The sequence below is a fragment of the Propithecus coquereli genome, unplaced genomic scaffold, assembly GCF_000956105.1.
Source record: "Propithecus coquereli isolate 6110/MARCELLA unplaced genomic scaffold, Pcoq_1.0 Scaffold306, whole genome shotgun sequence".
Lineage (NCBI taxonomy): Eukaryota > Metazoa > Chordata > Mammalia > Primates > Indriidae > Propithecus > Propithecus coquereli.
Window position 1 is genome coordinate 405,465 of NW_012148686.1, and position 15,724 is coordinate 421,188.

General features: G+C 38.6%; 1 protein-coding gene across 1 annotated transcript in view; it reads left to right on the forward strand.

Moving 5' to 3' along the window:
• The window catches only part of LOC105814781 (phospholipid-transporting ATPase IB-like), a 122,364-nt gene that overhangs the window by 43,064 nt on the left and 63,576 nt on the right, over positions 1-15,724 (forward strand). The window contains exons 12-15 of the mRNA XM_012649871.1: positions 81-97; positions 4,145-4,317; positions 5,448-5,631; positions 13,931-14,041. Coding sequence (XP_012505325.1) covers positions 81-97; positions 4,145-4,317; positions 5,448-5,631; positions 13,931-14,041 — 485 coding nt within the window. The remainder of the gene's footprint in view (positions 1-80; positions 98-4,144; positions 4,318-5,447; positions 5,632-13,930; positions 14,042-15,724) is intronic.

Below are 15,724 nucleotides of genomic sequence, written 5' to 3' on the forward strand. Positions count from 1 at the left end.
ATAATTCAATATAATTTGTTTTGTATAATTTGTTTGTATAATTTCTCATTATGTTAAAGTCTGTATTCATTTCAAAAAAGTTCCTATGAAAGGATTGGTAATTCTGAATCTATTCTGCAAGGTAGGGAGATTTGTATAAACTGACTTTTTTAAATAAGCTCAGGAGCCATTTAGGAATAAATAATTGATACATGGAATTATCTCCTGCATTGAAGTAATGGTGCTGGAAAATAAAACATACTATCTTTCATTCTCATTGAGATGATTAAATAAAATCAAGTATTGTAATTGAACCATTGCTATGAACGCTAATAAGCTATTCAATATATTAAGGAATCTTAACAGAGGACTACGGTAGGCATATGAGAAGTCTCCTAAGCCAACTATGTCATTAGCACATCTAAGAGGGAAAGAGGAGGGAACATCTTATTATTATACTAGAAAAATAAAAGTACAATTTACTCTAGGAAAAGAAGACAATACCAAAACACTGAAAACAGTAGAGGAAATATGCTTTTTAAAACTTTTAATTGATCAATAACAATTAAAAGGTAATAGAAGATACATGAATAACAGAAAATATATACTAAAAACAGAAAAATTAATTATACTATGCTCTAGTGGACTCTAGGAAAAGAAGACAATACCAAAACACTGAAAACAGTAGAGGAAATATGCTTTTTAAAACTTTTAATTGATCAATAACAATTGTTTATATTTATGGGGTACAATGTAATGATTTATATATACATTGTAGAATATTTAATCAAGCTAATTAATATATACTTTACCTCACATACATATCATTTTTTTGATGGAAGAACATTTAAAATCTACTCCTTTAGCAGTTTTCATATATGAATTATTTCTCCAGAACTTATTCTTCCTGGCTAACTGAAACTTTGTATCCTTTGACCAACATCTCCAGATTCGACACCCCCCCTCACCCAACCCCTGGTAACCACCATTCTATCTCTACTTCTATGAGCTTGACTTTTTAAAATTCTACACATAAGTGAGATCATGCAGCATTTGTTTCTCTGACTGACTTATTTCACTTAGCATAGCATCTTCCAGGTTCATCCACTATCTTCTTGCCTGCATGGTTTCTTAGGAAAAGTCTGCTGTAATTCTTATCTGTGTTTCTCTACAGATGAGTTTTTTTTTTTCCCCCTCTTGCTTCTTTCAAAATTTCCTTTTGTCTTTGGTTCTCTGCAGTTTAAATATGATATGTCTAGGTGTAAGTCTTTTGGTATTTATCTGAGCATACTGGGTCTGTGTTTTCATGTCTGCCATTAAGTTTTGGAAATTCACAGCCAGTAGTACTTAAACTCTCCCTTCTGTTTTCTCTTTTTTCTCCTTCCAGTATTCCAGTTACATACCTGTATATTATAACTTTTAAAATTTGTTCCACAGTTCTTGGGTATCCTGTTCTAGTTTTTTAAATTCTTTTTTATTTCAGTTTGGGAAGTTTCTATTACATATCTTCAAGCTCTCTAACTCTTTCCTCAGCTATGTCTAGCCTGCTGTTGAGCTGATTGAAGGCAATCTTCATTTCTGTTACAGTGTTTATTTATTTCTAGCCATTTCTTTTTATTCTCCCCTAGAGTTTCAATCTCTCTGTTTATATTGTCCATCTGTTCTTTTATGTTGTCTACATTTTTCGTTAGAGTCCTTAACATATTAATCATAGTTATTTTAAATTCACTGTCCAATACTTCCAAAATCTGTGTCATATTTGAATTTGGTTCTGATGCCTGCTTTGCCTCTTTACATGGTGCTTTTTCTTGCATTTTAGCAGGTTTTGTTGATAGCTGGACATGATGGATGTGGCAATAGGAACTGAAGTAAAAGGATTTTAATTTTGAAATTTTGTGCTAATCTGTCTAGGAGTTGGGCTGTGTTTAATGTTTGCTGTAGCTGTAGACTCCAGAGGCTCCGAATTCTTCTAGAGTACTTGCTTGAGAGGAATTTTTCTTGCCTTTTAACTATGAAAACCTAGCGAGGTTCCTCAAGAAAAATCCCATGAAAGTGTATGGGGGCCTCCTAAGACGGCAACCCAAGGAGTTTCTTACTTTAATTCTAATCTACACTTGCCCTCCAGCAATTCACCAATGTTACCATGTGAGCCTTCCTACCAGTTTATGTCTCCAGCAGCTTCTGTTCCAGGGAGGCAGATCTCAGTTGTGATTCTCTCTATTTACTTTCTTCTCCAGATTTAGAGGGTGGCAGTTTTCTTTGTGACCTCAGTTCTCCAGCGGGTACAGGAAAAGCCAATTTTCAGTTTGTGCATTTTTTTCTGTAAGGATTGGAGTGGTAGATCCAAGTGCTTTACATATCATTGCTGAAACCCAAGTAACTTGATTCTTTTTATTTACCTTCAATTTAAGTTTGTAAAATGAATGGTATTCAAGTTTTTGAGAGGAAAAAACAGTCCTAAAAATATTATTGTGGTTTTTAGCATAGAGGTCTCACATGTAATTTGTTAAATTTATTGCTAAGTATTTTACATATTTTGGAAACATTGTAAATGGGTTGTATCAAAATTTAATTTTCCAATTGTTTACTGCTAATATACAAAAATAAACTTGGAATACTCCATTGCCCAAATCTTCCACTCTGCCATTGGCATGAGAGTCATTTATCTAAAGTTTGGAGTTTTTAGAGGTTCATATGAATTTTGAAGGAAAAATAGATCAGGGTAAGAAAAATAAGTTAAGGGAGGCAATTCCCTTATCTTGAATTGAGTGATGAGTCTGTCTTCACAATGTACTTTTTAGAAACCTGATACTCTGTTTTGCAGACATTCACTCCATTATTCTGTTCCCATCTTTTAAATATTTTCCCCAAATCCTCTGACTTTTCTGGTTTATTATTAGCACCCTTCTGTATTTTCCAACTGATGTGAATTCATTCTTATTTATATGCTTTTTAAAACACAGCGTTATTGAGAGATAATTCACATAGCATACAATGCATCTGTTTAAAGTGTGTAATTCACTGGATTTTAGTATAGTCGTAGATGTGTGTAGCCATCACCACAGTTAACTTTAGAATATTTTCATCACCTCTAAAAGAAACTCCATGCTCTTTAGCTATCACTTCCCTATCCTTCCTTTCCTCCACCCCTAATCTACCTCTCCAACCACCAATCTACTTTCTGTCTCTATGGGTTTGCCTGTTTGGATTTTCATGTGAAATCAAATCATGTGATATGTTGTTTTTTATAACTGCTTCCTTCACATATCCATAATGTTTTCGAGGTTCATCCATGTTCTAGCTGTGTTAGTACATCATTCCTTTTTATGGCTAAAGAATATTCTGTGCATGGTGGCTCACACCTCTAGTCCTAGCACTTTGGGAGGCCGAGGCAGGAGGATCACTTGAGGTGGGGATTTCGAGACCAGACTGAGCAATGTAACAAGATTTCATCTCTACAATAAATAGAAAAATTAGCCAGGTATGGCATATGCCTGTGAACCCAGCTATTCAGGAGGCTGAGACAGGAGGATTGTTTGAGCCCGGGAGTTTGAGGTTGCTGTGAGGTATGATGAAGCCACTGCACTCTACCCTGGGCAACAGAGTGAGACCGTGTCTCAAAAAAAAAAAAAAATTCTATTGTGTAGATATACCATATTTTGTTTATCCATTCATCAGGTTGTTTCCACTTTTTGGCATGTAATGCTGCTATAAACATTAGTGTAATAGTTTCTTTGTAGACATAGGTTTTCATTTTCCTTGGGTATTGCTGTGTTGTATGATAACTCTGTGTTGATTCATTTGAGGAACTGTCAGACTGTCTTCCACAGTGGCTGCACATTTTACATTCCCACCAGCAGTGTAGGAGGGTTCTGATTTCTCCACGCCCTTGCCAATACTTGCTGTTATTTGACTTTTTGAATCTAGCCATGCTAGTGGGTATAAAGTGGTATCTCCCTGTGGTTTTGATTTGCATTTCCCTGGTGGCTAATAATGTCAAGCATCTTTTCATGTTATCCATTATCTATTTACTTTAGTCTCATTTCAGTGAAATTTTTGAAGGGAAGAAAGATAAACATGTAGCTCAGTCTACCATCTTGACTCAGACATCTTTTCATTTATATTTAAAATGAGAATATAAAGTGATATCTCCCCTCTGTTTTAGGCAACACAACAAATGATTAATCAGAACTGTGAAGATCTTGGAAACTTGCTAGGTAAAGAAAATGACCTAGCTCTAATCATTGGTGGTGAAACATTGAAGTATGCCCTCCATTCTGAAGTTAACAAGAAGTTCCTAAATTTGGCCCTCTCGTGTAGAGCTGTATTATGTTGTAGGTAAGAACTTATTCACTGTTCTTTTTTTCCCCTGCTATGCTTAATACTGTTTTATATAAGAAAATATAGACATGGAAATGTAAGTTTTTGCAGAAGCAAAGTTCCCTTTTGGGACAATATATGCTCAAACTGAAATGAATAGGTCCTTATTTAATTCTAAGTGTCAGGTTTAAGATTTACTAGAAAACAATTTATAATTTTTCAATGGTATATTGATCTCTATTTCTATTGTTAGTTTTAGGGAATACAATGTCAAGTTAATACATTAAGTTAATACTGATTTACTGCTAGTAAAATATAACAATTATGCACAAGTATCTTGAATGAATGCTAACGAGAAAACATACTAAATTTTGAAGGATGAAGTTAAATCAATGATTAAAAAATAGCTCTATTTCCTGTCCGCATCACCACCTGAGCTCTGCACCGCCTCCCCCCATCCACGACACCTCCCCTTTACCCCCAGTCCATGGAAAAATCACCTTCCATGAAATTGGTCCCTGGTGCCAAAAAGGTTAGGGACCACTGTGTTAAGTCACTTAGCTTTTGTTAGTTTGTTGTTACCAGAGCATAATCTGGACTCTCCTAACCGGTATCTTCATTCTTTTTTTTTTTTTACTAATAACATCTCCTTGTATTATTCAAGTTCCCTTGAGTGTACTTTGATTGTTGAAGGCTACTCTACATCCCACACTGAGACTTTTATACAGTTTCAGAAACAGTGGGCCTTCACTTCTTCCTCGCGTGCAGGTAGCCTACGCGAATTAACAGCCACAGTCAGACCACGGGGGAGCTGTGGGGAGATGGCAAACTGAAGCGTCTATGCGTCAGCTGGGCAGCTGATTGTGCATATTTCTTTGAAATGTTGAAGAGGCTACTATGTGTTCTTTTCTGGGTTTTTTTGGGGGGGGGGTTGTTTTGTTTTGTTTTTGCTGTGGGTGGGTGGGAACTTTTTCATGTAGGTAAACAGCTTGATTCAAGAATTGGGAAATTTACCAGTAAATGCAGTTTAAATGTGCCTGTGCGCAGATTATTGTTGACTGCTTTGTAAAGACTTTTAGAACAGTTTAAAAAGTAAAATGAACCAAAACAAAACACTGAAAAGTGGTTGTTTCTGCCTTCCTTTTTAGGCTATCTCCCCTCCAGAAGGCTGAAATAGTGGGCGTGGTTAAGACGCATGTACATGCCACCACCCTCGCCATCGGGGACGGCGCCAACGATGTGGGGATGATCCAGACGGCCCACGTGGGTGTGGGAATCATCGGGAGCGAGGGCACGCAGGCCACCAACAACTCGGATTACGCCATCGCGCAGGTCAGCGGTGTGGGACGCCAGCTGGGCACGGAAGGTGCTAAAGACCTTCAGTCCACCCCTGAGGTCTACCCCACCTCTGCAGACTGCTTTCTGTGTGAAACTGCGGCCGCAGTCGGGGTTCTCTTAAGTTTTGTACTGACACACTTTGGAGCAGTAGAGGTTTCCTCTGACCAGCTATAGAGTTGTCCAAACTGATGCACCAAGAATCTATAGCCCTGCTAATATAATCTCTAAATCTTCTTTCTTCCTCCCACCCACTTTTTTAAAAAGGAGACACTGCCCCTTGGCAGGCTTTTTTTAAAAAAATAGACTTTATTATTTAAAGCAATTTTAGGTTCACAGCAAAGTGGAGCAGAAGGTACAGAGATTTCTTGTGTGCCCCCCACCCACATAGGCAGAGCTTCCGCCATTACCAACATCCCCCACCAGAGCGGTACATTTGCTACAGTCATGGAAGCCAAATAAAATATGGAGATGAATCTCTGAAATTAAAACATTTTATTTGGGAAGCAAGAATTGCAGTTTGGGACATACACACAGACTGGGTGGTCTTTGGTATGTCTGAAGAACAATGAGAAGGTTAGAGGTTTTATTACAAAAGAGAGAGAGGGAAATGTTACATATTTCTCTTTGAGAAAGTTCGTTGGCACTGGGAAGGTTTGGGGGAGCTGGCAAGTTTTGATTGGTAAGTGACAGCAATGAGTAAAACTTCTTAGAGTCACAGCAGGTTGTTTCAGCAGCTATGAGATGAACTGGTTTCAGGTTACAGCAGGCAGTTTCAGCAGCCAGGCTCACAGAGAATTATATTCTTGGAGCAGTGTTATACGCCCTGACTGGTTTTCCCCCCTTTCTCTGAAAGCATCACTGATAACCATTTTGTAGTTAGGCTTAGTTGTCCCTCAGTGGTGGTATGGAACTGACCAGTTGTCTCCGTCCCATGTCAGGGGGAAGGTACAGTGGTCTATGTCAGGCACCAGGGCCATATTTCAGTAACAAAGAGAACAGAAGGAAAAATTTCCTCAGGGCAGGTCTGTGTAGAATCCAACATTAATTTCAGAGATCTTACTGGTTCCATAGGCATCAGTGATCAACTCAAAGTGTTGAACTAACATTATCTTGTTAGGAGAGTTGGCTTTACAAAGATTAGACAGGCAATAAGAGCGAAGTTTAAAGATGATAATGCAAAAAAATTATAAATCCAGTTTGAATAATAGTTCTAAACTATGAACCTAATTTTGAAGGTAGCCAACTAAACAAAAGTCCAGACATACGTGATAAGGCTTGTAGCAGATAGCCTGTTTTTCAATCTGGTATAATTGTGTTTCCACTTCCCCAGAGGAGTTTGTCCATGTGTAGCAAGTAGTGTTGGCAATTACACAAATGCTACCTTGTTGAGCTAGTAAGTAATTTAGAGCAATCCTATAATCCAATACTACTTCAGCAAGAGAATCTAGGGAAGTTTAGCTTAGAGTCAACTATAGATCCAATTATTGAACATAAATATTTGACCATTGTTTCTAAGTGACTAACTCTGATCTGGGGAAAAAGGATCTGACAGCTGAGGCCCATCTGGCCGGATTCATGACTCTTGGAGAGGTATCTCTTTCAACATGATGGTGTAGGTTAACAGGTGTCAGCCAATGCCCAGATTTGGTTTAACAAAATCAATTTTGTTAAATTTAAATATAATTCAGAAATATCCTAAACCATGTTGGCTTTTTATTTTCCATTTATTAAGGCATGATGCTGCCCTCACATATGGTTGACTATCAAATCCTCCACCAATGAAAATATATCCTGGTGGGGCACAACAGGTAATCCGATGTAGGGTACCTTGTGTGTTAATACTTATTTATAGGGAGGTGTCAGTAGTATTTATACAAGTTTCTGTTATTGAATTATTACATTGTTCGAGACCATCAACAATTAGAGGGCCAGGATCATAAATGTTGTTGCAATTTGTCAAGTTATGTTTTTTATAGTTTTTATTTCTAATTTTGAGGTCTTTTCTATAGACCTTAGGCACTGTTAGGGTGAAGCGGGGAATTTGAATATATGGTTCTAAAAGTTTGTAAAAGGGACCAGACGTATGGTTTGAACAGTTACATTGGGAACACGGGTACAATCTGTTATGGGATAGACTAAAGATTTACTTGCATAATGAATAGATTGAGGTTTTTGGTGATAAATTCAACAGTTAGTTACCTTTCCCCATTTAGAAATGGGTTGGAGTCCACTATAATAGTTATGAACTGGTTCATTTGGTTCTTGAGTATAAGTTTGAATTTTATTTCAGTCTATGGACTTATGAAATCCTTCAAAGAGGGCCCTATGTAAATTCCTTGTAAATCATCAAGCCTTTTTCCAATACTGTAGGCCAAATTCTAGGGAAGTGCACACAGGTCTTGCTAAACCCTGTTGGGGATTGGTCCCGTCTGCTTTTGCCACCCAGTGTGTGGCCTGGCCTTTTCCCGCAGTATGTGGGCAAGTTGGTAAAAATTGCAGAACCAAGCTGGTAAGCCAGAGTCGTAATGTTAAATTCACTAGCAAAGTGATGGGGCCTCAGTAGCTCTAGGACATTTCCTGGCTATAGCATGGCTTTAGTGCAAGGGACGTAAGAGATCTGGGGAGTCTCAGGATCATTAGAGGGCCTGATTTTATTCTGAGGTTGGGAAGCAGAAGGAGGAGATGACTTAACAGGGAAGAAAGGAAATTTGGAAAGTGAAGAGTAGAGGGGAGATGGTGGATGGCACCTGAGAGACAGAAAGATTTGGGAATTCTAAAGCCTTTTTCTCTTAACTGTTTGTTTGTCTCACTTAATTCAGAAACAGTATTTTGGATTGAGGCAAGTTTTGATTCTTGATTGTACATAGATGCTTCAATGTACCAATTAAGATATACATTCCATTCAGATTAGTTTTAGTCTACAGCCGTACCACCCTGAACATGCCCGATCGTGTCTGATCTCAGAAGCTAATCAGGGTCGGGCCTGGTTAGTACTTGGATGGGAGATTATTTAGTTTTAGAGCTGCAGGATTCTAATTGGCTTCTGAGATGGCCAAGTTTAGAGAGGTCAAAAGAACCCCAGAAAGGCCACTGTAATTCCAGGTCATCTTTAATATATTCAGTTCACTGGGATAAGAGAATGTGAGATGATGGGCAAAAATGCTGAAGTGTATAGCAAGGTGGAGGCCCTGATGAGGTACAGGTGCCAACTACACAACCCCATTAAACTAAGCACTGAGCATGCAAAGTCCAAATAAATGCACGCACCGACAGAAATGACATACTTACTTACCAAGAAGGACAATAAGCTGCCTTCTCCAACTAAAGGGGAAAGAAAAGATCTATTCACTGGGGCCTCAGCTGGAAGGAAAAAAAAATCCCTTCCCCCAGACCTCACAGCTGATGTCTGCCAGAAGGAGTGGAGTCCTCTTAAACGGGAGGTCTCCCAACCAGATGGGAAAGACCCCTTCCCAACCAAATCCCAAATAAAACAAAACTCAACCAAAATCAGAATTCAGGACAAGAGAAGCTCACCAGGGGGAACAGAGGCAACTTGCAGAAATGGGGGCTCAAGGAGCCCCGGTGCGGTTACCTCACACTGTGTTTTCAAGCGCAGGTGATTCTCGCTGAGTTGGGTCAGCTGTGGAGTCACACTTCTGACACCAGTATGTTGAAGTAAAATAGAGTATAGAGATGAATGTCTGAAGTTAAAACAAGTTATTTGGGAAGCACGAATTGCATTCGGGGCATATACACAGACTAGGTGGTCTTCTGTGTGTCTGAAGAACAAAGACAAGGGTGGAGGTTTTACTTTTAAAAACCACAAAAGTTACATATTGTTCTTTGAGAACGTTCATTGGCACTAGTAGGGTTCTGGGGAGCTGGCAAGTTTTGATTGGTAAGTGATGCTATGGGTAAAACTATTCTCCGGTTGTTTCAGCTGCTGTTAGATAAAACTAGGTTCAGGTTACAGCAGGTAGATTAAACAGCCAGGCTCACAGAAGATTACATTCTTGAAGAAACATTATATGCCCTGAGCACTTTTGCCCCAGGGCCTCTTGACTCCGTTTTAGTTGAGTATGACAAAAATGACTCGATTTGTATGATCAACTTTCACACAGTCAGTGAATCTACATGGAGCCATCACAATCACCCCAAGTCCGGGGATTATGTTAGAGTTCACTCATGGTGGTGTACTGTCAAAAGATAAAATTACAACACATTTGGCTTAAAGATCTCAATTGGTTTTATTGGTATTTTAGAATCAGCAAACAGTTCATTCCATAAAATAGAATAAGTATTGCAATGAGTTGAGCAGAGTGGGTTGGTTTTACAGACAGAAGGGGCTGAAGAAAACAAGGAACAAAATCAGATTGGTCATTTCAAAATCACGTTTCTTGTAAGGCAGGGACAGGGAGACAGAACAATAGAAAGATAACTGACTGGTTAACATCAGGTTACTTCAGGTTACTCTCTGTTGCAAGGATTAAAGCAGAGGAAACTGCATTATCATGCTGATCGAAGATTAACCCTGGCCTGTTTAGGAAATTAGACTATTATCTCTCTCTCCTGGATTTCTTGGAAGTCTGGATAACAACTCGGTTTGGGTTTGGTGAGCATGGGTGGCCCCATTTTGATTTTTAGTCTGGTCTGTTGGAGCCTAGTGTGGGAGTTTAGTCCAAAACAATGGTCTCCTATAATTTTTGTTTAATGGTACCTTTCACGGGTCTGGACAAATGTCGAATGTCATGTATATACCGTTATAGTATTGTCACTGCCCTAAAAATCCTCTGTACCCTGCCTATGTACCCCCTACCCCATGCAACCCCTGGACACCACTTATCTTTTTATTGTTTCCACAGTTTTAACTTTTCCAGAATGTTGTATAGTTGGAATCATGCAGTACGTAGCCATTTCAGACTGACTTCTTTCACTTAATAATATGCATTCAAGGTTCTTCTGGTCTTTTCATGGTTTGATAGCTCATTTCTTTTTAGCACTAAATATTCCATTGCTTGTCTTAGCAGTTTGTTTATACATTCACCTACTGAAATACATCTTGGTTTCTTCCAAATTTTGGCAATTATAAATAAAGCAGCTATAAGCACGTGCAGGCTTTTGTATGGACATGTTTTCAATTCCTTTGGGTAAATACCAAGGAGTGGGGTTGTTGGATTATATTATAAGTGTATGTTTAGTTTTGTAAGAAAAACCTTCAAACTGTCTCCCAAAGTGGCTGTACCATTTGTTTATGGCATCTAGGAGTGTGTAGCCTGTGATTTATAGCCCCTGCATGTTTATGTAGGAGACCAGTGGCTGGATTACTGGCAGCAGTGCCATTGTTTGCCCTTAATGACCCTGAAGCTAGGATCAAGCCAGTGTGCTCACCAGAACAATATTATCTTTTATTCACTTATAAAGCAGTATCTCCTAAGTGATATTACCTGTGGATCTCTTATTTTCCATCTTCTCCAGACACAATAACCATAGTCTTGGTCGAAGCAATTCCCACTAATCTAGCTGTTTCTCATTGGTGAGTGGAAACAGCCCATCTCGTGATCCTGGAGACTGGAGACTGAGACTGTTAGTAGGAGCCAACGTTCACCAGTCACAGGAGAGCACCATGCAATTTCCTTTGCTGTTTAACAAGAGCCCTGCTGTTTCTACACTGCAATGTTTTTACTTTTGAAGAATATTTTAAGCAATAATTTAATATTGGTTTTTAATAAATATAATATTTTCATCACATATGAGCAATTAACAATCACATTTCTCATTCTTGCTGGATTCAGGAGCCACATGTAATCCTAGGAAAGCTCCCGGGGAATAGCCATAGGACTCTGTGTAGGCTGTTCCTATTTGGGGCTGTTTGTACTGTGGGCTGCCTCTGAGAGGCTATATGATTTAGGAATCTGTCCACGGGTAAGTGGATGCCTAAAACCAGAGTGGTTACAACATTGTAGGGTTCTTCAGCATAAATGAAAAGCATATTGCCCCATATTTGAATCAGATCAGTTCTGAGGTTCTCCTACTCGTAGAAAGATTAAGTGTCTGGTTTTACCGATAGGGAAACAGGGGCTCCTCTGCTTAGGATGTCTGAGTTGAGCAAAGTGTCTGTGGACTATGATCGGGGCACCTGTCTATAAACAAGGAAATGGCCACACCAAACTCATCTGTTTCCTTTCCTGAACCACTAAACGCTACTGGGACGCATACTTCCCATGGTCTCCGCAACCGTAAATACACGAGGGATGGCAGGAATCAGCTGTCCTGGAATCTCAGGGGAATATTTGTTTGCCATTTTCTAAAGTATTCTAGAGACCCCAGTCTTCTCTTTTTAAACCAAATCTCAACAGAATTTAGTATCATGAGGTTGTTCTCTGCAAAATTAAACTGTAAGAGAAACCTGAAAGAGGAAGGCAGGGTTGTGTGAGACTGCCGTCATGGACCTTACGTTTTAGACCAGCTCTTGTCCTCCCAGTGGAACCTCCCACTCTCCAGCGCCTGCCAGTGTGAAGCCTCTTCTGCCTTTGTCCTGGGCTCTATCATCACGGGGGCATTTGTGATTAGGCAGATGGTGTGATTTCAGGCTTTCTTGTCTTCCTTCCTCCCACCCACCCCTAAATTGTACAGTAAGCCAGTCCCCGATGCAGGAGATTGATTTGGTTCACATTTTGGCCCCTATTAAAAAGTCATTTCAGGTTAATGAAAGCACTTTAAGCTGCATCGATTTTTGTTTCCCATCTTTCTTTAACTGAGAGCAGCCTGGGCTGGAGGTAGGGAGAGGTTATTCAGCCATGGTGTGTGCCATTTTATACTTTTTCCAAAATGACTTTTTTTCACCCAGAACTGTGGTGGACATTTTTCCACTTCTACTCTATTTGCCTTCACCCTACCTGCACTGCAGCAGGGTGTCAAACCACCATCCTTTACCTTGTGCCCCTTGGTAAAGCTTTCCCCTTTCCCAGAGCATATCAGCATAGCGTTCTGCTCAAAACGGAGATCTCTTTATTTTCTGAAGAAAGTACATTACTCACTGAACCCTCCCCAAAGTTTGTAATATTTTTAAATCATCCTAAGAAATAGAACTTTGATTTAGAATTTTTTCCCTGAAAATAAATCATTGCAATGCTAAAAATTGAGACAATAACAATGTTGTTTATAATGACTCAAGTTTAATATTAGACTCTGTGTTTAAAAACAAACACCTTTCTTTTTAAATTCACTTATTTTTGGTTTAGCTATGCATTTTATACTTCAATGCTTCTCTCCCTGTCCTGCCCCCTTTATTGGCCCAACACTTAAATAGACTTCTTAAAAAGGTTTAGTTTTCCCATATGTACCAACTGCTGCTATTTTGAAGTTGGTATTTAAATCTAGGAGTCACTAAATCACTATGAATTACCTCATTTTGTGGAATAACTCTCCTGAATATTTGTTTGTTCAAAAAATGTTTATTGAGTGCCCAGCACATCCTGGGCATGTTTGTAGGTGTCCAGGACTCATCAGCACATAAAGTAAACAATGAGCTTCCATTCTAGGGGGTAAAAATACAAGACAACACAATAAACAAGTCGAGCACATCTTACACTAGAAAGTGATGAGGGCTGTGGAAAAGGAAACGTGCGTGAGGGTGAGAAGGCTGAGCAGTGCTACAGAAGTGGTCCGTTACCTCCCTTTTAAAGTTTTGTTTATTTTTCTTTTAATTTATTTAAGAAATGAGAGACTGATTTCCTGTAAGGCTTTGTTACTTCACCTCATCTCAATATGTTCTTTTTATTTTTTTATCTTCTGAGACAAGATCTCACTCTGTCATGCAGGCTAGAGTACAGTGGCACAATCGTAGCTCATTGTAACCTCGAACTCCTGGGCTCAAGTGAGCTTCTTACTTCAGCCTCCACAGTAGCTGGAACTACAGGTACCCTCCACCTTGGCCTAGCTGGATGATCTTTTCATTAAATAATTTTGACACCTTCTCATTATTAAGATCCTAAATGTATATAAGATTTAATTAAAAGCCATGCATGCAACAAGTACTTGCTGGGCAAAAAAGTGATATTTAATGGGGTTGTTTTTTTTTTTTTTGAACAATAAGAGAAGTTAATTTCCTTTATAGTGAACTGCCGTGACAGGTTGTCAATGGAATTGGTTTTATTCTGCTCACTTTTGGGGTGTTGTATTCTCTACAGAGGGAACTGCTGAGTTGTGAAATACTGGGAAAATGACATTTTGTGGATTTTGCTAAATAGTAGGTTCATTTGAACTTGAATTGACTGTTGTTTCTGTTTTTCAGTTTAGCTACCTGGAGAAGCTTCTGTTGGTTCATGGAACCTGGAATTATTTTCGAGTGACCAAATGCATATTGTATTGTTTCTACAAGAATGTCGTACTCTATGTTATTGAGGCAAGAAAGGAGATACCATTTCTTCCATTGAGGAGTTAGATCTTTTCCTTGACATCAGGCTTGGTAGATTAATTTTTTTTTTTAATATTTATCTCAGTGCTATTAATGTAATCCTGCTTTAAGTGTTTGTTCACAAAAGTGATCAAGTAAACAATATATGTTAAGTTATCTTAGTCCACTTGTGCTGCAATAAGGAAATACCTGAGTCAGGGCAATTTATAAAGAGAAGAGGTTCATCTGGCTCATGGTTCTGCTGACTGTACAAGAAGCATGGCACCAGCATCTACACTGGTGAGGGCTTCAGGCTACACCCACTTGTGGCAGAAAGCAAAGCAGAGCCAGCGCGTGCAGAGATCCCATGGCAGGAGAGGAAGCAAGAGAGAGAGAAGAGGGGGACTCATTTGAACAACCAGCTCTTGTGGAAACTAATAGAGCAAGAACTTGCTTATTACAGGAAGGATGGCAGCAAGCCATTTATGAGGGATCCACCTCTATGAACCAAACGCCTTCCATCAGGCCTCACCTCCAACATTGGGAATCTGATTTCAACATGAGGTTTAGGGGGACAAACATTCAAATTATAGCATAAGTAAAACATCTTATGACTTTATGATGACTTACTGACATATTCTGTGCTTTAAAAACAATATCCTCTTTAGAACCTGATTGTATCTCTGCCAGCTCTAGATTCTCCCCATGATTAAGGACAGAAGAGTTCTCTGGGCTCTTTTAGCTATGCGTCTATTGAAATGGAAAATCTTTGTCATGAGGCAATTGTTGCTTTCCTAGTTCTATGCCTTCCACTAAGGGATAGGAAAGGGCCTGGCTTTTTCAGTGGTACAATGCACAGAGCATTCCTGGAATGCAAGGATGGTTCAACATACAAAAAAAATCAACCAGTCTAATATACCACATTAACAGAATGAAAGATAAAACCACATGATTATCTCAATTGATGCAGAAAAAGCATTTGACAAAATTCAACACCCTTATATGATAAAAACACTCAACAAACTAGCCATATATGAAAATCCCACAGCTGACATCATACTCAATAATGAAAGACGGAAAGCCTTTCCTCTCGGATCAAGACCAAGTCAAGGTTGCCCACTCTGACCACTTTTAGTCAACATAGTAATAGAAGTTCTAGCCAGAACAGTTAGGCAAGAAAAGAAAAGAAAAGGTATCCAAATTATAAAGCAAGGAGTAAAATTATGTCTGTTCACATATGATATGCTCTTATATGTGGAAAATGTGACATATTCCACAAAAATTGTTAGAACTAATAAATTAACTCAGTAAAATTGTAGGATACAAAATCAGCACACAAAATCAGCTGTGTTTCTATACACTGATAATGAATAATTATAAAAGGAAATTTTTTAAAACCCTGTTTACAATAGCCACAACAAGAATATTTAATAAAATGCTTAGGAATAAACTTAATCAAGGAAATAAAATACTTGTACACCGAAATATTGCTAAATATTGCAAAAGAATATTGCTAAAAGAAATTAAAGAAGACACAAATAAAGGGAAATACATCTTGTGTTCATGGATTGGAAGCTTTAATATTGTTAAGATGTTAATACTATCTGCTGATTCAATGCAATCCCCATGAAAATCCCAACAGTGTTTTTTGTTTTTTGTTTTTTGTTTTTTTTTGAGACAGAGTCTCACTCT